General features: G+C 55.8%; 3 protein-coding genes across 5 annotated transcripts in view; 1 reads left to right on the top strand and 2 right to left on the bottom strand.

Moving 5' to 3' along the window:
* ONECUT3 (one cut homeobox 3) overlaps window positions 1-16,759 on the top strand; it is a 31,990-nt gene extending 15,231 nt beyond the window's left edge. The window contains exon 2 of the mRNA XM_033195940.1: window positions 10,957-16,759. Within this exon, the coding sequence (XP_033051831.1) occupies window positions 10,957-11,249 (293 nt within the window). The 3' untranslated portion in view covers window positions 11,250-16,759. The remainder of the gene's footprint in view (window positions 1-10,956) is intronic.
* An 813-nt stretch (window positions 16,760-17,572) lies between these two features.
* Window positions 17,573-18,530, bottom strand: LOC117076429 (zonadhesin-like). Its single transcript, XM_033199903.1, has one exon. It carries the CDS (start codon window positions 18,509-18,511, stop codon window positions 17,792-17,794), a length of 720 nt encoding a protein of 239 aa, XP_033055794.1. The 5' UTR covers window positions 18,512-18,530; the 3' UTR covers window positions 17,573-17,791.
* A 14-nt stretch (window positions 18,531-18,544) lies between these two features.
* The window catches only part of ATP8B3 (ATPase phospholipid transporting 8B3), a 28,807-nt gene continuing 20,881 nt past the window's right edge, over window positions 18,545-26,470 (bottom strand). For all 3 annotated transcript variants that reach the window (XM_033199900.1, XM_033199901.1, XM_033199902.1), the window contains 8 exons: window positions 25,975-26,074; window positions 25,410-25,788; window positions 25,015-25,238; window positions 22,924-23,007; window positions 21,282-21,521; window positions 20,973-21,111; window positions 20,608-20,735; window positions 18,545-18,766 (listed from right to left, as the gene is read on the bottom strand). In XM_033199900.1, the coding sequence (XP_033055791.1) occupies window positions 18,545-18,766; window positions 20,608-20,735; window positions 20,973-21,111; window positions 21,282-21,521; window positions 22,924-23,007; window positions 25,015-25,238; window positions 25,410-25,788; window positions 25,975-26,074 (1,516 nt within the window). The remainder of the gene's footprint in view (window positions 18,767-20,607; window positions 20,736-20,972; window positions 21,112-21,281; window positions 21,522-22,923; window positions 23,008-25,014; window positions 25,239-25,409; window positions 25,789-25,974; window positions 26,075-26,470) is intronic.

Genomic DNA, 26,470 nt, shown 5'->3' with positions numbered 1-26,470 from the left:
GGAGAATCCCAGGATGGGGTTCAGCTGTGTTGATAAGGATAATGAAGGAAATCAGGGGGAGGTGAAGAAAACAGGAGGGGGTGAGTAAAAAAAAGGTAATGGAGGAGGTGTGGGGAGGTGGAAGGTGGAGGTGATGGGGGTGGAAGGTGGAGGTGATGGAAGAGGAGGTGGTGGAGGTGGTGGGAGTGGAGGTGATGGAGGTGGTAGAGGTGGAAGTGATAGAGGTAGGGTGATGGGGGCAGAGGTGGTGGAGGCGGAGGTGATAGAGGTAGAGGTGATGGGGCTGGTGGAGGTTAAGGTGATGGAGGTGGAGGTGGAGGTGATGATGGAAGTGATGGAGGTGGAGGTGGTGGAGATGGAGGTGGAGGAGGTGGTGGAGGTGAGGGTGGTGGAAGTGGAGGGGGTGGAGGTGGTGGAGGTGGGGATGGTGGAGGTGGAGGAGGTGGAGGTGGTGGGAGGTGAGAGTGGTGGAGGTGGAGGCAAGGGTGGAGGAGGTGATGGTGGAGGGGGTGGAGGTGATGGTGGAGGAGATGGAGTTGGTGGAGGTGGAGGTGGAGGTGGTGGAGGTGTTGCAGGTGGAGGTGGAGGTAATGGAGGTAGAAGTGGAGTTGATGGAGGTGGAGGAGGTGGAGATAGAAGTGCTGGAGGTGAAGATAATGGAGGTGAAGGTGGTGGAGGTGATGGTGGAGGTGGAGGTGGCGGAGTAGGTGGAGGTGGTGGAGGTGATGGAGGTAGAGGTGATGGAGGTGGAGGTAATGGAAGTGGAAGTGTAGGTGGAGGTGATGGTGAAGGTGGTGGAAGTGGTGGAAGTGCTGGAGGTGGAGGAGGAGGTGCTAGAGATGGAGGTAGTAGAAGTGGAGGTGGACGTGATAGAGGAGGAGGTGCTGGAGGTGGAGGTAATGGAGGTGGAGGTAGAGGTGATGGAGGAGGAGGTGGAGGTGATGGAGGTGGAGGTAATGGAGGTAGAGGTAGAGGTGATAGAGGTGGAGGTGGAGGTGCTGGAGGTGGAGGTAATGGAGGTGGAGGTAGAGGTGATGGAGGAGGAGGTGGAGGTGCTGGAGGTGGAGGTAATGGAGGTGGAGGTGGAGGTGGAGGTAATGGAGGTGGAGGTGATGGAGGAGGAAGTGCTGGAGGTGGAGGTAATGGAGGTTGAGGTGGAGGTGATGGAGGAGGAGGTGCTGGAGGTGGAGGTAATGGAGGTGGAGGTGGAGGTGATGGAGGTGGAGGTGGAGGTGATGGAGGTGGAGGTGATGGAGGAGGAGGTGCTGGAGGTGGAGGTAATGGAGGTGGAGGTGGAGGTGATGGAGGTGGTGGTGGAGGTTGTAGAGGTGGAGGGGGTGGAAGAAGAGGTACTGGAGGAGGAGGTGCTGGAGGTGGAGGTGATGGAGGTGGAGGTGATGGAGGTGGAGGTGATGGAGGTGGAGGTGGAGGTGATGGAGGTGGAGGTGGAGGTGATGGAGGAGGAGGTGCTGGAGGTGGAGGTGATGGAGGTGGAGGTGATGGAGGTGGAGGTGGAGGTGATGGAGGAGGAGGTGATGGAGGTGGAGGTGATGGAGGTGGAGGTGGAGGTGATGGAGGAGGAGGTGATGGAGGTGGAGGTGATGGAGGTTGGAGGTGGAGGGATGGAGGAGGAGGTGTGCTGGAGGTGGAGGTGGAGGTGGAGGTGATGGAGGAGGAGGGCTGGAGGTGAGGTGATGGAGGTGGAGGTGATGGAGGGGAGGTGGAGGGATGGGAGGAGTGATGGAGGGGAGGTGGTGATGGAGGTGGAGGTGGAGGTGATGGAGGAGGAGGTGCTGGAGGAGGAGGTGATGGAGGTGGAGGTGGAGGTGGTGGAAGAAGAGGTGATGGACGAGGAGGTGCTGGAGGTGGAGGTGATGGAGGTGGAGGTTGTGGAGGTAAAGGTGATGGAGGTGGAGGTGGTGGAAGAAGAGGTGATGGACGAGGAGGTGCTGGAGGAGGAGGTGCTGGAGGTGGAGGTGATGGAGGTGGAGGTGGTGGAAGAAGAGGTGGGGAGGTAGAGGTGATGGAGGAGGAGTTGGAGGTGCTGGAGGTGGAGGTGATGGAGGTGAAGGTTGTGGAGGTGGAGGTGGAGGTGATGGAGGTGGAGGTGCTGGAGGTGGAGGTGCTGGAGGTGGAGGTGATGGAGGTGGAGGTTGTGGAAGTGGAGGTGCTGGAGGTGGAGGTGATGGAGGTGGAGGTTGTGGAGGTGGAGGTTGTGGAGGTGGAGGTGGTGGAAGAAGAGGTGCTGGAGGTGGAGGTGATGGAGGTGAAGGTTGTGGAGGTGGAGGTGGAGGTGATGGAGGAGGTGCTAGAGGTAGAGGTGATGGAGGTGGAGGTGGTGGAAGAAGAGGTGATGGAGGAGGAGGTGGAGGTGCTGGAGATGGTGGTGGAGGTGGTGGAGGTGGCGGTGGTGGAAGAAGAGGTGATGGAGGAGGAGGTGGAGGTGCTGGAGATGGTGGTGGAGGTGGTGGAGGTGGCGGTGGTGGAAGAAGATGTGATGGAGGTAGAGGTGATGGAGGTGGAGGTGGAGGAGGTGGAAGAAGAGGTGATGGAGGAGGAAGTGGAGGTGCTGGAGATGGTGGTGGAGGAGGAGGTGATGGAGGTGGAGGTAATGGAGGTGGAGGAGGAGGTGCTGGAGGTGGAGGTGATGGAGGTGGAGGTGGAGGTGATGGAGGAGGAGGTGGAGGTGATGGAGGAGGAGGTGCTAGAGATGGAGGTAGTAGAAGTGGAGGTGGACGTGATAGAGGAGGAGGTGCTGGAGGTGGAGGTCGTGGAGGTGGAGGTGGAGGTGGTGGAAGAAGAGGTGCTGGAGGTAGAGGTGCTGGAGGTGGAGGTGCTGGAGGTGGAGGTGATGGAGGTGAAGGTTGTGGAGGTGGAGGTGGAGGTGCTGGAGGTGGAGGTGATGGAGGTGGAGGTTGTGGAGGTGGAGGTGGAGGTGCTGGAGGTGGAGGTGGAGGTGATGGAGGTGGAGGTGATGGAGGAGGAGGTGTGGAGGTGGAGGTAATGGAGGTGGAGGTGGAGGTGATGGAGGTGGAGGTGGAGGTGATGGAGGTGGAGGTGGAGGTGATGGAGGTGGAGGTGATGGAGGAGGAGGTGCTGGAGGTGGAGGTAATGGAGGTGGAGGTGGAGGTGATGGAGGTGGTGGTGGAGGTTGTAGAGGTGGAGGGGGTGGAAGAAGAGGTACTGGAGGAGGTGCTGGAGGTGGAGGTGATGGTGATGGAGGTGGAGGTGATGGAGGTGGAGGTTGTGGAGGTGGAGGTTGTGGAGGTGGAGGTGGAGGTGCTGGAGGTGGAGGTGGAGATGGTGGTGGAGGTGATGGAGGTGGAGGTGGTGGAAGAAGAGGTGATGGAGGTAGAGGTGATGGAGGTGGAGGTGATGGAGGTGGAGGTGATGGAGGTGATGGAGGTGGAGGTGATGGAGGTGGAGGTGATGGAGGTGAAGGTTGTGGAGGTGGAGGTGGAGGTGATGGAGGAGGTGCTAGAGGTAGAGGTGATGGCGGTAGAGGTGCTGGAGGTGGAGGTGATGGAGGTGGAGGTGATGGAGGTGGAGGTGGAGGAGGTGGAGGAAGAGGTGATGGAGGAGGAAGTGGAGGTGCTGGAGATGGTGGTGGAGGAGGAGGTGCTGGAGTTGGAGGTGATAGGGAGGGTGTGGTGGGATAGCACTGACATTGCTGGTGCAGGAGTGATGGTGGAGGAGAGGACGGAGGTGGAGGCCTCACTGGAGGCTGGTGGAGGTTGTGTGGCAGAGGTGGCAATGGCGGGCTCTGGCAGCATGAGGCTGGTGGTTGGTACCAGGGCCAAGTCCAGGGCTTCATTCTGGCTCCCCCGTCCCCACTCTGAGCCCCGTCAGTCCTTCTCTCCAAGCCTCGGTTTTCACTTCCACCCAAGGGGCCCAGAACCACCGCGGCCTCTGGGGTTGGCACAGGGGTGGCCTTTAGGGCTGGCGTGGGGGTGACCCTGATGTCGGCTGGGGTGCTGGCAGGGGTGAGGTGGCGATGGTGATGGGCAGGGGACGCACGGAGGGGGCTTCCAGGCGGCCCCCCTACTCCGACTCACACCTCTGTCGGCGGCCGTGGGGGATGGGAGCGATGACCAAGCTGCTCGCGGTAAACAGCTCCGACTGGATCGATCTGAGCTGTGAGGAGCTGTAATTAGATTGAACGCCGGGAAGAGGGGCAGCAGAGCCTCTTTTTGCTGCGATCGACAAAACGCGAAGTTTTTTCAGACTCTGCCTGGCCCGGCCCCTCCCCCAGCCTCTGCCTCTGGGGTCCCCATTAGGCATCAGATTGGAGCCTGGGAGGTGGGGTGGGAAAGGGACTATCTGCATCCTACCTCCCTCCCCCATCTAGGCCAGTGGACTCTGGTTTCTGGGCTGCCCTTTTGGGACTGGCTGGGAAAGCTTGCGGGGTGGCTCACATTCTCTGAGTAAATAAGGAGAAAACTCCCTGCCTTACAGAATTATTGTAAGGATTGAGGCTGGGTACTGTGATTCATGCCTGTAGCCCCAGCACCTTGGGAAGCCGAGGCTAGAGGATTGCTTGAACCCAGGAGTTAGAGACCAGCCTGGACAACATAGTGAGACCACATTTCTACAAACAAACAAACAAAAAACTTATATATATGTTTTTGTTTTTGTTTTTGAGACAGAGTCTTGCTCTGTCACCCAGGCTGGAGTGCAGTGGCCTGATCTCGTCTCACTGCAAGCTCCTCTTCCCAGGTTCACACCATTCTCCTGCCTCAGCCTCCTGAGTAGGTAGGACTACAGGCACCCGCCACCATGCCCAGCTAATTTTTTGTATTTTTAGTAGAGACAGGGTTTCACCGTGTTAGCTAAGATGGTCTCGATCTCCTGACCTCATGATCCGTCCGCCTCGGCCTCCCAAAGTGCTGGGATTACAGGCATGAGGCACCGCGCCTGGCCTGTTTTTTTTGTTTGTTTGTTTGTTTTTTTAGACAGAGTTTTGCTCTTGTTGCCCAGGCTGGAGTGCAATGGCACAATCTCAGCTCACCACAACTTCCGCCTCCCAGGTTCAAGCAATTCTCCTGCCTCAGCCCTCCTAGTAGCTGGGATTACAGGCATGCACCACCATTCCTGACTGATTTTGTATTTTTAGTACAGACAAGGTTTCTCCATGTTGGTCAGGCTGGTCTCAAACTCCTGACCTCTGGTGATCCACCTGCCTTGGCCTACCAAAGTGCTGGGATTACAGGCATGAGCCACCGTGCCTGGCTGTTTTTTTTTTTTTTTTTTTTTAGCCAGATGTGGTGGTATGCACCCATGGTCCCACCTACTTGGGAGGCTAAGGCGGGAGGACTGCTTGAGCCCAGGAGTTCAAGGCTGCAGTGAGTTGTGATTGCACCACTGCACTCCAGCCTGGGCGACAGAGCAAGACCCTGTCTTAAAACAAAACAAGAATTATTGTTAAGAATTGAGTGACCACATACACGTAAAGCTCTTGACACAAAGATCTTGTGAACTTTCTGAGGAGCATTTGTATTTCTGTCCCTACTGTAAATGTAGGATGAATTTGTGAGTAAATTGCTAAGTAAATGAATAAATGAGTGAGTGAATGAATTAAACATTACAACAGGTGAACGAGAGGGCCTCCCTTGGAATTTCAAGGCCCCGGTTGAGTTTTGACTCAGCTTTCCCTTTGAAAGAATGGAGGACTGGGTCCTCTCCCGTAATCCTCACGGGGTGGCCGAGTGCCAAAGAAGTGAGAGGTCAATTCAGTTTTTTTGCATTTCCTTCCATGTTTCTTTATGCAGATAAAGTATAAACATAGGTTCTTGCCTCTCCTTTCACACATAAAAGGCTCCTTGGTACACTGTTCACCCTTCAGGTTTTCCTTTGCCATCTTTTTGGATTCATAGCCATACCCTCCCTCTCTGTCAGTCTCTCAGTATAATTACAAATACAGTCTGTTGCCTAAATTAGCATTTAGTAATTAACATTATTATGCTTTTGGCAAACATGGTCCACAGATGAGCCATGTAGAGTACTAGGACTGCATTTCCTTTCCTGTACAACTCTTTGATTTTCCAGGAGTTGATAGCTGCCAAACAAAAATTCTTCCCATGCTCCCCAACAAAATTTAAAACCAACTCAATGGGACTTTCCATACATATTAGGTCATCTCTGATCTGGGTGGAGCTCCCCTCCATACCCTGGGTCCTTTTGTCTAGCTGTCTTCCAGCGTCCTCCTCATCCTCATTTGGAGGACCCCTTTTCTCTTTCAGCTAGGTTAGATCACATTTCCTGAATCCTACACCATCCTTTTTTGATTTATCTCCTCGTTTGAATGGAACACATCCTCCAGTAGCTTTCTGAGAAAGGGTATATGGGAAGTCAAGTTTTGGAGTCCTCAAACGTCTGATTATATCTTTTTTTTTTTTTTTTTTTGAGACGGAGTCTCGCTCTGTTCCCCGGGCTGTAGTGCAGTGGCCTGATCTCAGCTCACTGCAAGCTCCGCCTCCTGGGTTTCCGCCATTCTCCTGCCTCAGCCTCCCGAGTAGCTGGGACTACAGGCGCCCGCCACCTCGCCCGGCTAGTTTTTTGTACTTTTTAGTAGAGACGGGGTTTCACCGTGTTAGCCAGGATGGTCTCGATCTCCTGACTTTGTGATCCGCCCGTCTCGGCCTCCAAAGTGCTGGGATTACAGGCTTGAGCCACCGCGCCTGGCCTTTTTTTTTTTTTTTTTTTTTTTTTGAGACTGAGTTTCACTCTGTTGCCCAGGCTGGAGTGCAGTGGCACAATCTCGGCTTACTGCAACCTCCACCTCCCGGGTTCAAGCAATTCTCCTGTCTTAGCCTCCCGAGTAGCTGGGATTACAGGCATGCACTACCACACCCAGATAATGTTGTATTTTTAGTAGAGATGGGGTTTTTCCATGTTGGTCAGGCTGGTCTCAAACTCCTAACCTCAGGTGATCTGCCTGCCTCGGCCTCCCAAAATGCTGGGATTACAGGCGTGAGCCACCGAGCCTGGCCCTGATTATATCTTTATTGCACCTTCATGCTTGATGTTTTGATATTTAGCAATTCTAGCTGAATTAACTTTTCCTTGAGGCCAGGCATGGTGGCTCACACCTGTAATCCCAGCACTTTGGGAGGCTGATGTAGGCGGATCACAAGGTCAGGAGATTGAGACCATGGTGAAACCCTGTCTCTACTAAAAATACAAAAAAAAACTAGCCGGGCGAGGTGGCGGGCGCCTGTAGTCCCAGCTACTCAGGAGGCTGAGGCAGGAGAATGGTATGAACCCGGGAGGCAGAGCTTGCAGTCAGCCGAGATTGTGCTACTGCACTCCAGCCTGGGCGACAGAGCAAGACTCTGTCTCAAAAACAAACAAACAAACAGAAAAAAACTTTTCCTTGGAACTTTGAAAGCCTTGCTCTATTGTCTGCTAGTTTTTCAAACCCAAAGCTGCTTGGATTCTTGAACCTTTGTATGACATCTGGCTTTCCACTGGACGCTTTTTAGGATTTTCTCTTTATTCTTGGTGCTCTGAAATTTCACAATGAGCCTTCAGTGTCTTTTTCATTCATTGAGCTGAGGACTTGATGTCTCACCCCCATTTTTTTAGAGCTGGGGTCTCGCTCTGTTGTCCAGGCTGGAGTGCAGTGTCACGATCATACCTCACTGCAGCCTTGACCTCCTGGGCTCAAATGATCCTCCTACCTCAGCATCCTGAATAACTGGGTCCACAGGTGTGAGCCATCATGCCTGGCTAATTTTAAATTTTTTGTAGCAATGGGGTCTTGCTCTATTGTCCAAGCTGCTCTCAACCTCTTGGGCTCAAGTGATCCTCCCACCTCAGCCTCCCAAAAGTGCTGGGATTAGAGGCATGAGCCATTTTGTCCAGCCTATTTATTTATTTATTTTTGAGATGGAGTCTTGCTCTGTTGCCCAGGCTGGAGTGCAGTGGTGTGATCTCAGTTCACACCTCTGCTTACTGGGTTCAAGCGACTCTCCTGCCTCAGCCTCCCCAGTAGCTGGGATTATAGGTGCCTGCCACCACACCCAGCTATTTTTTTTAAATTTTTTGTAGAGATGGGGTTTCATCATGTTGGTCAGGCTGGTCTCCAACTCCTGACCTCAAGTGATCCACCTACCTCAGCCTCCCAAAGTGCTGGGGTTACAGGAAGGTACCACCATGCCCGGTGGGCCTATTTATTTTTAAAAATTATTTATGTATTTTAAGAGAGAGTCTTACTCTGTCACCCAGGCTGAAGTGCCGTGGTGAGATCATGCTCACTACAGCCTTGAATCCCCAGTCTCAAGTGATCCTCCTGCCTCAGCCTCCCAAAATGCTGAGATTACAGGCATGAGCCACTGCACCTGACCACCTTTAAACTGGAAACTCATCTTTCAACCTTAGATTTTTCTTCATTATTTGATCATCTCTTCCTCTGTTTTTGAACTGTCTCTTGATCAGGTGACAACCCTGCTTCATCTTAATTCATCCTCTAACATTTTATTCTCTTTCATTTCCCATCTTTGCAGCTGCCTGTGTTCCATTTTCTGGGATATCTGCTTTACTTTTTTTTTTTTTTTGAGACGGAGTCTCTCTCTGTCGCCAGGCTGGAGTGCAGTGGCATGATCTTGGCTCACTGCAAGCTCTGCCTCCTGGGTTCAAGCGATTCTCCTGCCTCAGCCTCCCGAGTAGCTAAGACTGCAGGCGCCCGCCACCATACCCGGCTAACTTTTGAATTTTTAGTAAAGATGGGGTTTCACCATGTTGGCCAGGCTAGACTCTTGACCTCGTGATCCGCCCGCCTCGGCCTCCCAAAGTGCTGGGATTACAGGCGTCAGCCACCGTGCCCGGCCAATATCTGCTTAACTTTATCTTCCAGTCCTTACATGGAATTGTTTTACTCTGGCTATTACATATTCACATTTTAAGAGCATTTCCTCACTCTCTAATGGTCACTTTTACTTAACAGCATCCTGTACTTGTTTCATGGATATATTTTTCTCTTACCCCTCTGGGAATATTAATTATATCTTTGCCTGCCTTGTCAGTCCCTTCTGAGTTTATTCCTCCCCCACCAAACCATTTTTCTCCATTGTTCTCCCCCCTCCTCCCTCCCTCACTCTCTGTCTCTCCCTCTCTTTTTCATGTTAAGACACTTTTCTAAAATGTGCAGTAACCCACAGGCATCACTTGCATTTAATCGTAAAACCTGAAATCGCAGTTAGAAGCCCCACACGTTCCAGGTCAGAGGGAGTGAAGTGTGTGTCAGCTCACACCCTAGATGGGCGAACCTGTTGTCCCCGAGACATGAGTCACATCAGAGGGAACATTCATTTATTTCTGTGGATGTGTATGGACATTGATCTAGCATGTCATGTTCCAGGCTGTTCTGCAACCAAAAGAAAAGCTCTCTGTGCCATCCCAGTAGGCCACCAGGGCTGGCACAGAGAAGAGACTGGGAGCAGAGACCCACTAGTACAACCTGCACCACCGGCTGCTTCTGGGGGTCACAGGGTAGCTGGGACTCTGGGATTCTGACGAGGGCAGGACAGCCTCTCCAGCACCACAGTCCCAGACTGGATGCAGGAGAGAAATTGAGATTCTGAGGGAGTTTCAAGCTGATGCCACAGATGAGACCATCTGACTTGTGGCCCAGCTCCTGGGTGGGGAAGCCTGTGTTTTGTTTTTGGGAAGCCTCCACTTTGCTGCTGGAGCAGGAAGAGCAGGACTCGGTTTCAGCCCTGGTCCACCACCCTGAGTCTTTGCTTTACTCCCTTTGCAAGTGTCTGGTCTGCAGGCGGTGGGGCAGCCTCCTTCAGCCCTCTCCCTAATCTGTGCGGGCTGGCCAAGAGGAAGGGTGACCTGCTTATCTGGAAGAGGAAGAGGTGGTCCCTACACTCCTCCCCTCCTCCTCCTAAGTCTTCTTCCTTAGATGTTCTGCGCTGCAGAGGGTCCACTGGGTGCTCGAGGGAGGCCAAGTCCGGGTGGTCTCAGCCTGTGGATAGGGGCAGGGGCAGGAGGCAGGGACTCAGTGTCAGAATTGGGCTGTGAACTCACAGGGTCCCTGAGGGTATCAGGCCTTACAGGAGTGTCCCTGCTGCTCATTCGTAGAGCTTGGTTGTCAGAGCCAGTTGCCGTGGCACATGCCTGTAATCCTAGTGCTTTGGGAGGCTGAGGCCAGAGGATCACTTGAGGCCAGGAGTTCGAGACCAGCCTGGGCAACATAGCAAGACTTCCCCTCCCCAAAAAAAAGAAAAGAAAGAAAAGAAAGACCCTGGTTGGCCCATCATTTCTGGGGAAGGTTGCTGGGTTTTGTGATGCACCCCAGGACCTGGTAATTAACCAGTTATTTCACCCAAGTCTACACTGAGCCAAAAACTCACATGTGCAGTTTCCATGTCATTTCCCCAGCACCCCCAGGTTGGGGCTGCAGAAAGGAGAGGAGAAAGTTAACAACACCAATTTCTGTGGTCCTTTAGGTCAGGAGCGTTTGAGGGGAGGATGGGGTTTTGGGGGATATGAGGCTTGGGGGTTGCCTGAGTGGGCTCCATGGAGAAGGGGGCTGGCTGGAGGGAGTTGTGCCCGTGCCTGCAGAGGGGCGCTCACACTGTGTCCCCTTCTTTGTCCTCCCTCCACCCCCACCCCATCTGCTTTTCCTGCCTGTCCTCGCCTTGGATTCTGTGTCCACCGCCCTCTGGCTGCATCCTGGACTTTCCTGGTGTCTCCCTGTTGACCTTGCTGTTTCCCTATCTCTGTCTCTGTGCGTCCCTGTGTTCCCCGCTGTCTCCCCCTCCGCCTCTCCCTGCATTCCTTTTCCTCCTGCGCTCTCCCTGGGTCCTTATATGCACCCGCCTTTCCCCAACGTGTCCCTTCTCCCCTCCTCCTCCATCCTCCCGGCGGCGTGCGCCGCCTGCCTCTCCCCGGCCGGCCACACGGTGGCGCTGTGTCCCGCTCGCCCGCCCGCTCGCTGCTCGCCCGCAGCCTGCAAGCGCAAGGAGCAGGAGCAGCAGAAGGAGCGCGCACTGCAACCCAAGAAACAGCGCCTGGTGTTCACCGACCTGCAGCGGCGCACGCTAATCGCCATCTTCAAGGAGAATAAGCGGCCGTCCAAGGAGATGCAGGTCACCATCTCGCAGCAGCTCGGCTTGGAGCTCAACACCGTCAGCAACTTCTTCATGAACGCGCGGCGCCGCTGCATGAACCGCTGGGCTGAGGAGCCCAGCACGGCCCCCGGAGGCCCCGCTGGTGCCACGGCCACTTTCTCCAAGGCCTAAGGCGCCCCGGCCCCGCGCCCTCCCTGCCTCCACGGCCTGGGCGCTGTGCCCCCACGTCTCCTCCCCTCATCCTGCCGGCCCGGAGACCCGCCCCCAGGGGGCACCTGGAGGGGGTGCTGTCCGGGCCCCCCACACCCGGGGAGGGGGAAGCAGCACACCCCCCAGCCCAAGTGCACAAAAAGGGCCCCCCTCCTCCCTCCATGCCCACTCCCTCCAGGCCAAAGGAAGCCCTCCACCCCCACAGAGGAGAGGGGGTGACAGAAAGGGGTTCCCCAGCCCCCTCTCCATTCAGGACGCCCAGAGGGCCTCGAGAAAAACCAGGGCTCACTGTGTTGTCCCCTAAAGCGGGTCAAGAAGCACATACTAGAAATATAAACCGGGTATTTAAAAAAGGAATTTTAAAGAATAACCCCTCCTCCGCCAGATCCCCTGCCCCCCGCCCCCAGGGAGGTAGAAGAAACCTTCCTTCCTCCCCCCCGCCCTGGCCCCCCACTCCAGAGACCTCAGCCCCTTCCAAAGTCGCCAAAAACCCACACCAGGCCGGATCCTTACGGTCCCCCACCCTCCCCAAAACCAACCCCACCCGCTGGCAGGACGGCCCCTGCGGCCGAGAACTGAGCTGCCCCTCCCAGCGGCCAGGATTCCTCGTGCCAAGAATCGCCTGCCTTAAAGGCTGGGGAGGGGCCTGCGGCGGGCGCCCAGCACCCACGGGCGAGCACCCTTCCCACTCCATCCCAGGCCGCAGGGGACGGGGGGCTCCCACATGCGGTAAACTCCAGACGCCCCCGCCCCGCCATCTCTGTTGAGTTCACTTTACCTTTAGGCACCTTCGTGGAGCGCAGGGAAGGCTGCAGCCCCGGACACGGGAGACCGCGCCCAGGCTCCCCGGAGAAGGGGACCCCGACGGAGAAGGCGCCGCTGGGGCCGCCCGGAGAAGCCCCTCTGCACGGGGCCGTGGAGCCGCTTCCTGCGTGGAACCTTCTGGAATTGACCGCCCCCCTTTCCTCCCGCTTCGGGGGCTGAACTGGACTTGCAGGGGGCAGCGGGGTTGAACCTGGTGTTGGTCTCCACTCTCGCCAAAGAGAGAAGAAGCTGAAGAAGGTGGAATCTGCTTGCTCCAGTTTTTGCCAAAAAAATTTACAAGTGGGAAGGGTCGGAAATTAAGATGAGCGCCCCCCTCCCACCCCGCGCCCTCCCCCGCTCCTCTAATCTGGTCTGGGTGACCTCCGAGACTGGCCGGCCGCGGGATCCCAGGAGCCCGCCTCCTCCGGGGGTTCAAGATCCAACGCCAGAAGGAACCCCCTCCTTGAAATCCCTCCACCCATCGGCTGCCTCCCAGGGAGGAAGCGGCCCGCCCACCCCCCTTGAAAATGCAAAAGACATTTCTAGTGAAATGCCCCTCCCCTCCCCCAGGTAAAGGCTACCTCACTCAAGCTCATGTCTGTGATTGGAAAATCACGCCTGATACCAAAGATTTCTCCCAAGGATTTGTGCTGGATGACAGGATTCCCTGGCCTGGGATCCGGCTCGGGGCCCCACCTGCCGGGTGCCACCCCTTCCCCAACGCGAGAGCGAGAAAGAGAGAGAGAAAGTGAGAGAGAGAGACAGAAAGGGAGAGAGAGAACGAGAGACCGGGAGAGGGAGGGAGAGGATGGTGAGGTCGATGAGTGCCTTCTTCTTGAACCAAAGACGTGTATGGAGTGTTCTCTTGTCCTTATCGACTCGCTCTGCTCCCAGCTTTCCAAGCGACCGGATCTGAGTGATGCTTCTAGAACATTTGGGTGTTGGGGGGTTCCTAATAGTAGAAATGGTTCCCGTTCCTGCTCAGCACCCCACCTGTCTCCCCTGACACAGACACACATGCAGACAACACGCAGACACACACATGCAGGCACTCACAGACACTTGCACACACATACATGTGCACACACATGTAGAGCATGCATGCAGACACACACGCAGGCACACACACACATGAAGAGATGTATGCAGACACGCAGGCACCGCATACAGACACAGACATGCAGATACACATGCACACACACGCAGAGACACACACATGCACACACTGGCTCCTGTTCTTCTGTGGTGTCACTGGGTGCCAGCAGCTCAGTATCTCCCACCTCCCACTAAAACCTGGGCCTCAGTTTCTCTCCTGTCCCCACCCCTAAGTTCCTGATGGATGAACCTAGAGTTGTCCTGTCCACTCCAGGCCGTACTGACATAGCCTATGGGCCCAGCAGGTCCGGGGCCCACGTTTTAATTTCTTTTAAAAAAGCTTTAGGTCAGTGGCTGGGCACGGTTGGCTCACACCTGTAATCCCAGCACTTTGGGAGGCCGAGGCCGACGGATCATGAGGTTGGGAGATTGAGACCATCCTAGCTAACACGGTGAAACCCCATCTCTACTAAAAATACAAAAAAAAATTAGCTGGGTGTGGTGGCGGGCACCTGTAGTCCCAGCTACTGGGGAGGCTGAGAGGCAGGAGAATGGTGTGAACCCGGGAGGTAGAGCTTGCAGTAGCCGAGATTGCACCACTGGGTGACAGAGCAAGACTCTGGCTCAAAAAAAAAAAAAAAAAAAGATTTAGGTCCAAGAAGGTGCGGACCTATTCAACATACCATATTATTTGTTTTTATACCAAGGTAGCCTATAGATATACGTTTTAAATTTCTCTTTTAGAAACAGGATTTTGCTCTGTCACCTAGGCTGGAGTGCAGTGGTGCAGTTGTAGCTCACTGCAGCCTTGACTACCTAGGCTCAAGTGATCCTCCCGCCTCACCCTCCCAGTAGCTGGGGCCACAAGCATGCACCATGCCCAGCTAAATTTTTTAAGGGATTTCTTGTAGAGATGGGGGTCTCGCTATGTTGCCCAGGCTGGTCTTGAACTCCTGGCCCCAAGGGGTCCTCCTACCTCAGCCTCCAAAAGTGCTAGGATTACAGGTAGGTAGACATTTAGTGGAGGAAGGGGCTCTCAAAGGCAATAAAATGCTTCTGATCCAAGAGAATCACGCTGCAGCCCTGGCCCAGTGAGCTTCTCAGAAAATCGATGCCTGGGCCTCAGGCACTGGCCAGAGCATGGGCCTGGCAGGGGGTGGGTCTCCTAGATGCCCTCTGCTTGGCCTTCAGGGCCCCAAGGGTCAGACACTAGGGGGCCTCCAGTTTTGTTCCCTGCTGGAAATGTAGGACTTGACTTGGGATCGTTCTCGTTGTGGAACGTTTTAGCTATGCTGAACTGTGGTCAGATCGGGTCAAGCCTCTTGGTCACAGAAGTGGCCCAGGAGCACTTTGGGAGGCCGAGACAGAAGGATCGCTTGAGGCCAGGAGTTTGAGACCAGCCTGGGCAACACAGCAAGACCCCACCTCTACAAAAAATATAAAGTGGCCCAGGACTCCTGGGTCCTTTTCAGATATCTTCATCTCTCTCTCACATACACACACACACACACACACACACACACACACACAACCTGTTCCCGGCCCCATCCCAAACTTGGCCAGACCCCCACAGAAAGCTCTATCCCCGCCCCGCCCCCCAGCCCCTCGGGCCCTCTCCTGCCTCCCCCCCATGCCCACTTGGCTGTCACATACCAAAGAGCATCCATTCTCCATGCAGGGAACAACACCTCCAGCACAATTCCTTCGAGCCTTTGACAATTTTCTCTGAAATACCTCAAAATATTTAATGTATAGTTTATGTGATTTAAAAAAAAAAATCCTTAGCTAGTTTTTGGAATACGTGACTTGAAGCTTTATACCGTTAAATTATAATTTTGCAGACGATGGCATGTCGTTTGTTGACGAGTTCCGTGGGAGACGCATTGAATGTCAGGGCTGGAGACCAGAGGGAAAGTCAGAGGGAGCGTGATCGCGAGAGAGACTGCGGCAGGAAGGACCAGTGGCGTTTACAGATTCTTATTTAAACGAGTCCTTTAGGAAAGAGAGGGGGAGAGAGAGAGAGAGCGAGAGAATGAGAATGAGAGAGAGGGAGAGGAGAGAGAGAGAGGCAGAGGTATATCTTTCTGTTCTCTGGCTTGTTCTGTTTCTTGTTTTCTGGAGTCATGTCTTATAAGAGTATTTATTATTCTCTGTGTTCTGTGTTCAAATGTAATTTAAGAAAAAAAAGGAAGAAAAATGCAAAAAAAAAAAGAAAATGGAATTTGAGTTGGTGCATGACTAATGTACTCTTTCTTGACGCTAATTGTAATGAAGTGGTCGGGGTGGGGGGTGGGGGGCGGGGGGCGTGGCCGGTTCCGTGTGGCTTCTGTGTGTCTGGTGCCCGATCGTGCTGTTCGGCGCTTTTTCGTTACTGTTTCTTTCCTCCTTTCTAAGGAACTGTGTCCAGCCGGGACAGGTGGACGGGCCTCCAGGTAGAGGGGGCGGGAGCAGAGCCTCAGTGCCCAGGTCTCTCCCGCCTCCCAGCTCCGAGATGCCACTGCCTGCCCCAGCCAGGTGGGAACCACCGAGCCCCCCCGGCCATTCCTGGTTCTTGGGGGCGCTCTGGTGTCCTCGACGGCTTAGAACACCCCAACCCCGCATCACCTGGTTGGTTTCACTTTAGCATGAACTCCCAAGTGTCTTGTTCAGAGGAGAGAGACAATCAGCCTATTCTTGTCTTGTCGCCCAGGGTGGTGGGGGACGGGGGTACGCCCCAACTTCCTGAGATCTGAAGGACCCTCCTGAGGCCCCCAACAGCAGGCACCAGCACCGCCCCCTCCGCCACCTCCACCCAGACAGCCTCAGCCTCCCCTCCCTGGGCTGAACATGAGTCTGCCGTTCTGTCCTGTCTGGGAGGCAGGGGGTGTACGCCTGCAGAGACCCCTCCCTCCCAGCCCACTTTGGGAGCCTAGAGAACAGAGGACCCCCAAAATCATCAAAGGGGGCTCTGGGACAATGTCCTCTGCCTCTGACTCCTCTTGTGCCATGAGGCCATGTCCCTGAGCCATCCCCAAATAGCCCCTGGAGGTGGAAGGGGCACAGATGTGCTGGCCTGGGAACCGAGGCTGGAGGAGAGAGCAGCAGGGGAGAGATGAGTGGGGCGGCTTTCGGGGACAGGCCCCAGTAGGGGAGGTGGGAAAGCTAAAGGGGGTGCTTCTCACCCCATAAAGCAGAAAGCCCGGGTCTGGAGTGCTGGGCCTGGGGCTGAGGGCTCAGCCGACCTGAAATCTGAAATGATGCCAGTGCTGGGATGCTCCTTGCACCAGTCGCAGCTTGGGCCATTTCACATTCTCTGCCCCAAGTGGTTTAAGCAAAATCAGGCCAAGAGAATCCTGGGGCTCCTCCTCGTGGCCCTGTCGGACCCCTGCAGGGGCTGGTTTCGGTAGAATGAGCTCAGCTGCGGGTGAGGGAAGAGCCAACAGGCCCTGCGGCCTTGAGTGTTTTAAACAGACTGGAACTGAGGGCTGCTTTCAGGGGAGCCATCACGTGGACCCTCCAAAGTTCCCCTCCCCTCCAGTGACAGGGGAGAGAAGCCCTTTTCCACCTTCACCCTCGGGCGACAGGCTTAAAAGTTAAAAAAAAAAAAAAAAAAGTCTCGTCATTGTTAACCATTGCTGTGCTGGGTTTGTTGATTTGTTTTTCTTCAATAAATTATTTTCTAGTCGCTCATCTGGGTGTGTGTGTTGGCCGACCGGTCAGGCACAGATGCGGGCACAGATGCGGGCACAGATGCGGGCACAGATGCGGGGCGGGAATGGAACTCACCCACCTCAAGGCTGGGGTGGGAGGACGGGAGTGCAGGGAAGAGGGACTTTGATTCCACCCAGCTCGCCCCTCTCTGCTCGAGTCCCATCTTCTTCCTGGGCCAGCAGCCTGCTCTGAGCCTCCACCACCCACACAACTCCACCGCCCACAGGGAATGGTTAAGAAACAGAAAGAAAAGCTTGGCGCCTTTGAAAGAAAAGCTTGGTGCCTTTGAGTCAACCAAGCCCCAGGATGCAGACCTTGTCAGGACCTGCTTCTGTGACATCACTGCTCACTGCTTTCTGGAGTCTACAGTGAACGGAGACCCCAGTGAATGAAGGTGTCTTTGAAGGGGAGAAACCAGGGCTTCCCGACAGAGGAAGAAGCTAGATGGTACCAGAACTGGAATTTATAAACCTTCCTGGGAGGGGCCAGCTGTCAGGCAGTGGGGGAGCCACAGATTTTAATAAACTACTTTTGCGAGCAATGAAGCTTGACCCACATTATCTTACCCCAGTATGAAGAAGAAAAGTTTTCCCTGCAGATACCCGGCTAGAGCACTAGAGGTCAGTGCTCTGACTTTAAAAACCAGGAAGGAATACTCCATCACAAAAAAACTGTAGGGAAAGAGTGAGCCTGAATTAGCGCTGGGGTCAGATGGACCCTGGTTTATTAGAAAAAGAAAAGCATGTGGAGCCCTTGTCTTTAGAGGGAGGCCCCCTGCATGCTGGTTGACTTGCAGCAGAACTGGCTGGCGCTTCTTCCTCCCCAGGAAGGACATCTTCCTGAGATGCCAGTGTGACTCCTTTGGGCTCCAAGATGCCTCTTCATCACATGGGTCTAGGGATTCAGATGCTATGTCACTGCTGACCCCTGGTCTCCTCCGCAGAGGGCAATGACTGCTCCTCTGGGGGCAAGGATGGCTGCTCCTCCCCAGGCACCAGCAGCCACTCCATGGATGATGAGGACTGTTTCTCCGCGGGCCAGGGCTCCACCTCCATAGGCTGCTCGCTCGTGGACGTGGACGATTCCTCCAGACTTGGTGGCAGAGTCTCCACCTGAGATTTGTGGGTCTTGTCTGGAAGTGGCACCGTCCCCTCCTTGGGGGTGAGGGGCTCCTTTTGCCAGCTCTTCCATAATGGTGTGGAGGGCTTCAAAAATGCTGACTTCTCTGAGGAGTCTGGCTGGCTCTCCAATGTCAGCTGGCCTGAAAGCAATGACTGGCTCCCCAGAGGTTGCGGCTGGCTCTCAGAAGATGACAGCTGGCTTTCTCTGTGCAACGGTGGTTTCTCCTGGTGAGAATATGACCTCTCCTTGGTCAACAGCAACTTCTCAGGAGAAGGTGCCCTCTGCTTGGGTGACAGTGGCCTCTCCTGTACCCTTGGCACTTGCTCCTGGAAAGACCCAGATAGCCTGTTGGTGCTGGTAAGCACATATCTGGGGAGGGCAAGTTGGTTTCCTGAATGAAGAGCGGATTGTCTATCCATAGAAAATGATGAGCTAGTTGTAGGGAGGTGCCGTACTTCCAGGGAGGACACCTGCTCCTGTGACTGGCACTTCTTCTTCCCCAGGAAGGACATCTTCCTGAGATGCCAGTGTGACTCCTTTGAGCTTCAAGATGCCACTTCATCAGACGGGTCTATGGATTCAGATGCTATGTCACTGTTGACCCCTGGTCCCCTCCGCAGAATTGTACCCTGAGTGATGAGGTCTGCGTAGCCCTCACGGTGGGAGAAGGCATAGCTGGAACGCCGGGCACGAGACTCGCGGTATAAATGAGGCAAGGGCTCCGCGGCAAAAACATCCCCGCTCGGACCCTCCTCCACCTTCTCCTCCTGAAAAGCAAAGGGGAGAGCAGGGGAACCAGACTCCTACACTTGGCTGATGGCTCTCAGGTGACCTGTCCCCCAAGGAGGAGAGGCAGGAGTCAAAGCCCTTGGCCACTATTGATTGGCTAGGTTCTTCCCTACCCAAGTTGAGCCAATTAGACTCCTCAGCTCCCAGTGTCGAGTTCTAAGGAGGACTCTAGTCCTTTGCTTTTCAAGACCCATTAATTGGCCTTGCCCTGGAAACTAACCCTGGATCAGCCAATCAGAGTTACTGCCTGGGACTTAACCCTGGCTCAGCCAATCAGAGTCCTTCCCTGAGACTTAACTCTAGACCAGCCACCAGGTGCCTTGGCTGCCCTTTAGTGGCAAATCTAGGAGAGGTGAGCCTGGAACAGCCATGTGTCCAGCCTGTGCAGTAAAGGTGGCAGGAGCTGGGCAGGGAGAACAGAGGTGGCAGGGCAGGTACACCGTTCCAGTCAATTCTGGGGCCCATCTCAGCTGCAACCTGCTTTGCTTTTCCACGTATGTTTTGGTTACATGGGCTAGTAAGTCCCCCTCTTTTTTTTTTTTTTTTTTGGAGGTGGGGTCTTGCTCTGTTGCTCAGATAGGAATGCAGTGGCAAAATCATAGCTCACTGCAGCCTCAACCTCACGGGCTCAAGCGAGCCACCTGCTTCGGCCTCTCAAAGTGCTGGGATTACAGGTATGAGCCGCTGCGCCCGGCCTTGAGCACATGTCCTCAGGGTGCACATGCTGTGGCCTTTGTCAGAGCCTCACTCCTTCTCATGGCTCAGGCGTGTTTCATTGCACGGATGGAGCACGCTGTGTTGACCCACTCATCTGTCAACGGACTGTTTCCAAGTTCCTCCTTTTGCCTAAACCATTTCCAGGTTGTTTCCGTCATCTCAATCCCCAAGCCCTAGATCATTCAGGGTAGAATCTGATGGTGTCAGCTGGGCACGGTGTGGCTCATGCCTGAGATCCCAACATGTTGAGGCCAAGGCCGGAGGATTGCATGAGCCCGGGAGTTCGAACCAGCCTGGGCACCATAATAATACTCCCATCTCTAGAAAAAAAAAATTAGCTGGGCATGGTGGTGCCTGCCCGTGGTCTCAGCTACTTGGGAGGCTGAGGTGGGAGGATCATTTGAGCCTGGGAGGTTGAGGCTTCAGTGAGCCGTGGTCACACCACTGCACTCCCACTTAGGCAACAGAGTGAGACCCTATTTCTAAAAAAATCAATTAATTAAATAGAAACATTAAGGCCGGGCGCGGTGGCTCACTCCTACAATCCCAGCAGTTTGGGAGGCTGAGGCGGGCGGATCACTTGAGGTCAGGAGTTTGAGACCAGCCTGGCCAACATAATGAAACACCGTCTCTACTAAAAATACAAAAATTAGCTGGGCGTGGTGGTGTGCGCCTGTAATCCCAGCTACTTGGGAGGTTGAGGAAGGAGAATCGCTTGAACCCAGGAGATGGAGGTTGCAGTGAGCCAAGATTGTGCCACTGCACTCCAGTCTGGGTGACAGCACAAGACCCTGTCTCAAAAAATAAAAATAAATAAATAAATAAAACCTTAAGAGTCCAGTGGCATCAGCATTGGAACTCAGGGTGGCCTTGGGTGCTCTCTGCTGCTTTGTCTGGGGAGTGAGGTCTCCCTTCTTGGGAAATCGGGTCCCGGGGGCACTGGGCGTGTGTCGGGGCTCCGCACCCACCCTTCCCCCCCAGCCCAGTGTCTTGGAGGCCCGAGAGGGGCTGGGACACCTTGCAGTCCCTAAACCCCGCGTGGCTCCCCCACCAGGGTCCTGGAATGTACCGGGTGAGGACCCCAGGCCCAGGCCCACCTCACCTTGGTGAGCAGCTTCTTGAGGGCCGGGAAGATGACCCGGAGGGCCAGGACAGGGAAGGTGTTTATGGACACGCTCAGCAAGACCACCAGCAGGATGGAGGGGGAGGACAGCACACTGAGGTCAGCGTCTGGGGGCAGGGCGGGGTCACAGCAAAGCCTGCTGGGAGCCTGTGCTGCCTTCCCTGCCCCCAGCTCCGAAGACGCCCCCAGGCCACGGAGCGCCTTGGTGCCTTTGTGCCTGGTTTATAAAGGAGCCCATTCCCCGGGACACTTTGCCAGACGACTGTCATGAGCAACCTGCCACCTCTTCCATCAGGGACTCCTGGCACCACGACCGCCCCTCACACTTCCCCATGGGGGCTCACACAGAAACGGGAAGGTCTTGGGGGATACTCTGAAGAGCCAGAAGCTCTGGGTGATGGTGGTCATGATGGCGTAGAAACCCAGGCTGAGAAGGATGGTCACCATGCACAGCACAGTCCAGTACTTGATGATAAGAATGACCTGGACAGGCAGCGTGGGGTAAATCCGGGGCCCGGCGGAGCTTGCACCAGGACACCCGCCCCTAGGGTCCAGGGAGGGCACCCAGCAAGGCCCCCAAAGCAGTGGTCCCCGGGGGAGGAGGCCTCCATAGGCCGTGTCCAAGGCCCCGGGGAGGTGAGGACCTTGCCCACCTCCATGGTGATGGACAGCAGGCTGGACAAGGCCACTACGACCGCAAAGGACTGGTGGTCGCTGAAGCTGGCAGGTCCCGCCGTGTCGCGGCTGATCCACAGCGTCAAGAAGAAGTTGACCAGAGAGGTGGCCATGCCGTGGGCGACAGCTTGGACGAAGACCCAGTAGTTGAAGAGCTCGTCCTTCTGCCCCGCCAAGTACAGCTCCGGCTGTTCCAGGCTCTGCTCGGCACTTATGTCCTGGGGGCAAGGGGAAGCTCTTGGGATTGTGGGGGATGGGGGACCCCCAACAGAGATCAGGACCTCCTTGGGCAGGCCAGTAGGGTGGCCACTCTCTGTGTGTGACTCTTGGAGTTTAAGTGAATTAAAACCAAGGAAGGCCAGGCACGGTGGCACACGCCTGTAATCTCAGCACTTTAGGAGGTCAACGTGGGAGGATTGCTTAAGGCCAGGAGTTTGAGACCAGCCTGGACAACGTAGTGAGACCTCCCATTTCTAAAAAAAAAAACCTTTTAAAGTGGCTGGGTGTGGTGGTGCGCACCTGTAATCCCATCTACTTGGGAGGCTGAGGCAGGAGGATCATTTGAGCCCAGGAGTGGAGGCTGCAGTGAGCTGTGATCACACCACTGTACTCCAGCCTGGGTGAGAGAATGGGACCTCGTCTACAGAATAAAATAAAATGCAATGGAAAGAGCCCTGGAGGTTGGTCACGTGGCCACACGAATGCACTGGGTGCTGCTGAGCTGTAGGCATGAGTCTGGCTGAGACAGGGTAGTTTACGTGATTTGTATCTCACCACGGTTAAAGATGCCAGCAAGGCCGGGCACGGTGGCTCACGCCTGTAATCCCAGCACTTGAGGAGGCCAAGGTGGAGGGATCACCTGAGGTCAGGAGTTCAAGACCAGCCTGGCCAACATAGTGAAATCCTGTCTCTACTAAAAATAAAAAAAATTAGCTGGGCGTGGTGGTGCACGCCTGTAATCCCAGCTACTCGGGAGGCTGAGGCAGGAGAATCGCTTGAACCCGGGAGGCAGAGGTTGCAGTGAGCTGAGACTGTGCCACTGCACTCCAGCCTGGGCAACAGAGTGAGATCCTGTCTCGGAAAAAAAAGAAAAAAAAAAAAAACGGTTCTAGCAAACATGAAATGAGATGTAAAATCCGGTCCCTGGGTCACATCAGCCATAGCACAAGCGTTCCTCACTGGGCACGTGTGGCTGCCGGCTTCTGTGCTGGACTGCATAGGAGTGGGACACTTCCATCATGTGGAACGTTCCATGTGACCCACCCTCCCAACTCCAGATTGCATAGCTGGGGCCTCTTAGAGCTGGGGGATGATAAACCTAGCAGAGTCATCTGCTCTGATCCCCTCTCCCCATTGCATGGATGGGTAGACAGAGGCCTGGGGGCTCCAGCACAGGGTGGGGGCTCCCACACACAGGAGGAGCTGGACGGCCCCAGGATGAGCGTAGGCTCCGGTGGGAGGAGGTCAATGGCAGTGGGTAGGGAGAGGTACTGGACTGCACCCCCTGAGCCCCACCCTATGGCCTGAAGGTCTCCCAGCCCCCCTCCCCGCAAGGAGCAGAGGAGAGGAGGAGAGGCTGAGCAGAGACCTGAAAGGAGGACCCAGTCTTGCACTGCTCACCTGCTCAAATACCCCAATGTAGAGAGCTGGCAGGGTGCTGTACAGGAGGTTAAAAAGAGCCAGGAACCATCCTTCATACAGGGGCTGAGCCGGGGGAGAAGGGCAAGAAGAACAAGTCAGCCTCCAGACACCCAAGGAACCTGCCAAGCAGGCACCCAGGGAGGGTTCTGGGTGAGGTAGAAAGTCGAGTTACACTCAAGGTTGGGGCTGGGACTGGGGTGGGGTGAAGTGTGGACTGATAAAGGTGGGAAGATAAAGGAAGGCAGGAAAGCATGATCAAATTCCCTCACAACGGCACCTCTGGGTTTTTGCTTTAATTGGATGGCCTCAAGAAAAAGATACAAGCCAGGCACAGTGGCTCATGCCTGTAATCTCAGCACTTTGGAAGGCTGAGGCGGGCAGATCACTTAAGGCCAGGAGTTTGAGACCAGCCTGGCCAACATGGTGAAACCCCATCTCTACTAAAAATATAAAAATTAGCTGGGTGTGGTGATGGGCTCTGTAATCCCAGCTACTCGGGCGGCTGAGACAGGAGATTCGCTTGAACCCAGGAGATGGAGGTTGCACTGAGCCGAGATCACACCATTGCACTCCAGCCTGGGCAACAAGCATGAAACTCTGCCTAAAAAAGAAAAAAAAAGGGCTGGGTGCGGTGGCTCAAGCCTGTAATCCCAGCACTTTGGGAGGCCGAGACAGGCGGATCACGAGGTCAGGAGATCGAGACTATCCTGGCTAACACGGTGAAACCCCGTCTCTACTAAAAAATACAAAAACTAGCCAGACGAGGTGGTGGGTGCCTGTAGTCCCAGCTACTCGGGAGGCTGAGGCAGGAGAATGGTGTGAACCCAGGAGGCGGAGCTTGCAGTGAGCCGAGATCGCGCCACCGCACTCCAGCCTGGGCGACAGTGCGAGACTCTGTCTCAAAAAAAAAAAAAAAAGAAAAAAAAAGGCTGGGTGTGATTGCTCATGCCTGTAATCCCAACACTTTGGGAGGCTGAGGCGGGCAGATCACAAGGTCAGGAGTTCAAGACCAGACTGGCCAACATGGCAAAATCCTGTCTCTACTAAAAATACAAAAATTAGCTGGTTGTGGTGGCAGGCGCCTGTAATCTCAGCCAGTATGGGGGCTGAGGCAGGAGGATCGCTTGAACCCGGGAGGCGGAGGTTGCAGTGAGCCGAGATTGTGCCACTGCACTCCAGCCTGGGCAACAGAGCAAGACTCTGTCTCAAAAAATAATAATAATAAAAATAAAACAGAAACCAATATATACTTACTAATGGGTTTCCGTAAAACTCTCTCTCAAATGCCCAGGTATTAGTGATGGGGGCTCATTCCTTCTCAAAGGCACCTGACTCCCAACGGCTTCCCTACACGCAGGGAACAGCACTGCCCTGGGGCTCTTCTAGTCCTTGTCATGATACCGCTCAGAGTCTTGAGTGGAGCGCCAGCTCCCACATCGGATCTTCTCTGGGGTTCAAGGTCTTGTTCCCTCAACTGTCCCCAGAAGAGGAGGTCCATGTGCAGTGCCTGCCCTTGCTTGAAAGCTCTGAGTGTGCCTGGCGCGGTGGCTCACGCCTGTAATCCCAATACTTTGGGAGGCCGGAGTGGGCAGGTCACCTGAGGTCAGGAGTTCGAGACCAGCCTGGCCAACATGGTGAAACCCCGTCTCTACTAAAAATACAAAAATTAGCCAGGCCTGATGGTACACGCCTGTAATCCCAGCTACTCGGGTGGTGGAGGCAGGAGAATCACCTGAACCCGGGAGGCGGAGGGTGCAGTGAGCCGAGATCGTGCCATTGCACTCCAGCCTGGGTGACAGAGTGAGACTCTGTCTCAAACAAAACAAAACAAATATCCTGGAAGTTGTTGGGCACCTCTGTCATCACAGAGGTGATGACAGGGACCATCACCTCCCTTCACCTGGACTCTAGGCCTCCACTAATGCAGCCTTGCCATGTGGCCTCAGGCAAGCCCTGCCCACCGAGGATTCCGGGGTTCTCAGTGTGCCCAGTGCTGCTCCTAGCAGCTATGGGAAGGGCACGGCATTCCCAGAGGCCCTGGTCATGGGGCAGCCAGGGCGGGGGACGCACCTGGGCAGTGAAGCCATTGTAGCAGGCGAACCAGATCTGCACCATCATGCTGGCCATGGTCTTATAGAAGAAGTAGCGCAGGAACTTGCAGATCCGCACGTAGGACCAGCGGCCGTGCACCAGCAGGAGGCGCTGCAGGAAGCAGAACTGGCCCAGCACGAAGTCGCTATTCTGAACTGCCTGCATGCCCTCCTGGCCCGCCAGCCCCACGCCCACGTCCGCGGCTGCGGGGCACAGGCAGCTGGTCAGCCCCTCGCACGCCCCCAGACCCCCCCCATCGTTCTGTCCCTTATCAGCCCCCCCCACCTGCCTCAGGTCCCCCCCGTCCCACCGCCACCTCCATCAGCCGCCCCCCACTCGTCCCAGGCACCCCCAGCCCTGCCGCCGCCACTCACTCTTAATCATGTTGACGTCGTTGGCGCCGTCCCCGATGGCCAGGGTCACCACCTGGTGGTACTTCTTGACCAGGGCCACGATCAGGGCCTTCTGCCTGGGAGTCACGCGGCAGCAGATGACCGCCTGGCAGTTGGACGCCAGGTCCACGAAGGCGCGCTCCTGCAGCACCTCGGACCTACGGCGAGCTCCGGAATCCTCGGCCGGATCCTCGGCCCGCGGCGCGGCCAGCGGGAGCCCGAACCTCCGGCACAGCAGGGACAGGCGCCTGGCGTAGAGGAAATCCCTCCTGGACTGGCCGGGCTCCTGCCACGCCTCGTCCACGTTCACGTTCTGCACCAGGGCGCGCGGCTCCTTCCGCAGGGACACCAGCAGCTTGTCCTGGCCGGCGGGGAGGGCACTGTGCCAGGTGCCGCGGTCTCCGGTCCAGACTGGACCCTGCCCGGCCCTCGGCCTTGCCAGCAGCCCCCACCCCGGGGCTCTTTGAGGCCCCCACCCCGAGCCCGCCGCCCCTCCAGGCCCCTCCCTGGCGCCGGGACCCCGCCGTCCACCCTGAGCGACACTGACCAGGAAGTCTCCGTTAATGACCAAGGCCAGCTTGACCTGCGACAGGGACTTCTTGGTTAGAAAGTTGTTACTGCTTTCCCAGTAGGTCTCCAGGATGCGGCTGCGGGGCGGGCGCAGGGGTCAGCCGGGCAGGGGACGGGGCGGGCTTCTCCCCACTTCCCCGGGGGCTCCACTGTCCCTCCCAACCCCTCCACTGCCCACTCCCTCACCGCTGCCCCTCCCCGTCCCCCTCTCCCCTTCCTCGCTCCCCTCCCCTTCCCTCCCTCTCTCCTCCCATCTCCTCCACTGCCCCTCCCCCTCCCCCACCCCTCCCCCTCCCCCTCCCCCTCCCCTGCCCATTCCCCTGTGGCTCCCCTCCCCCCCTCCCCTCCGGCTCCATCCACTGCCCCTCCCCGCCCCTTTCCCCTGCCCCTCCCTCTACCCTCCACTGCCCACTTCCCCACCTCTGCCCCACCCCTCTCCCTCACCTTCCCTCTCTCTCCCCTCCCCTCTCTCT

Source organism: Trachypithecus francoisi, unplaced genomic scaffold (assembly GCF_009764315.1).
Source record: "Trachypithecus francoisi isolate TF-2019V2 unplaced genomic scaffold, Tfra_2.0 Lachesis_group5, whole genome shotgun sequence".
NCBI lineage: Eukaryota > Metazoa > Chordata > Mammalia > Primates > Cercopithecidae > Trachypithecus > Trachypithecus francoisi.
This window is presented reverse-complemented; position numbering and strand designations above follow the sequence as displayed.

What these genes read in the sequence shown, in the direction of transcription:
- LOC117076429 (XM_033199903.1), bottom strand. Translation starts at nt 18,511, where the DNA reads ATGTCCTTCCTGGGGAAGAAGAAGTGCCAGTCACAGGAGCAGGTGTCC.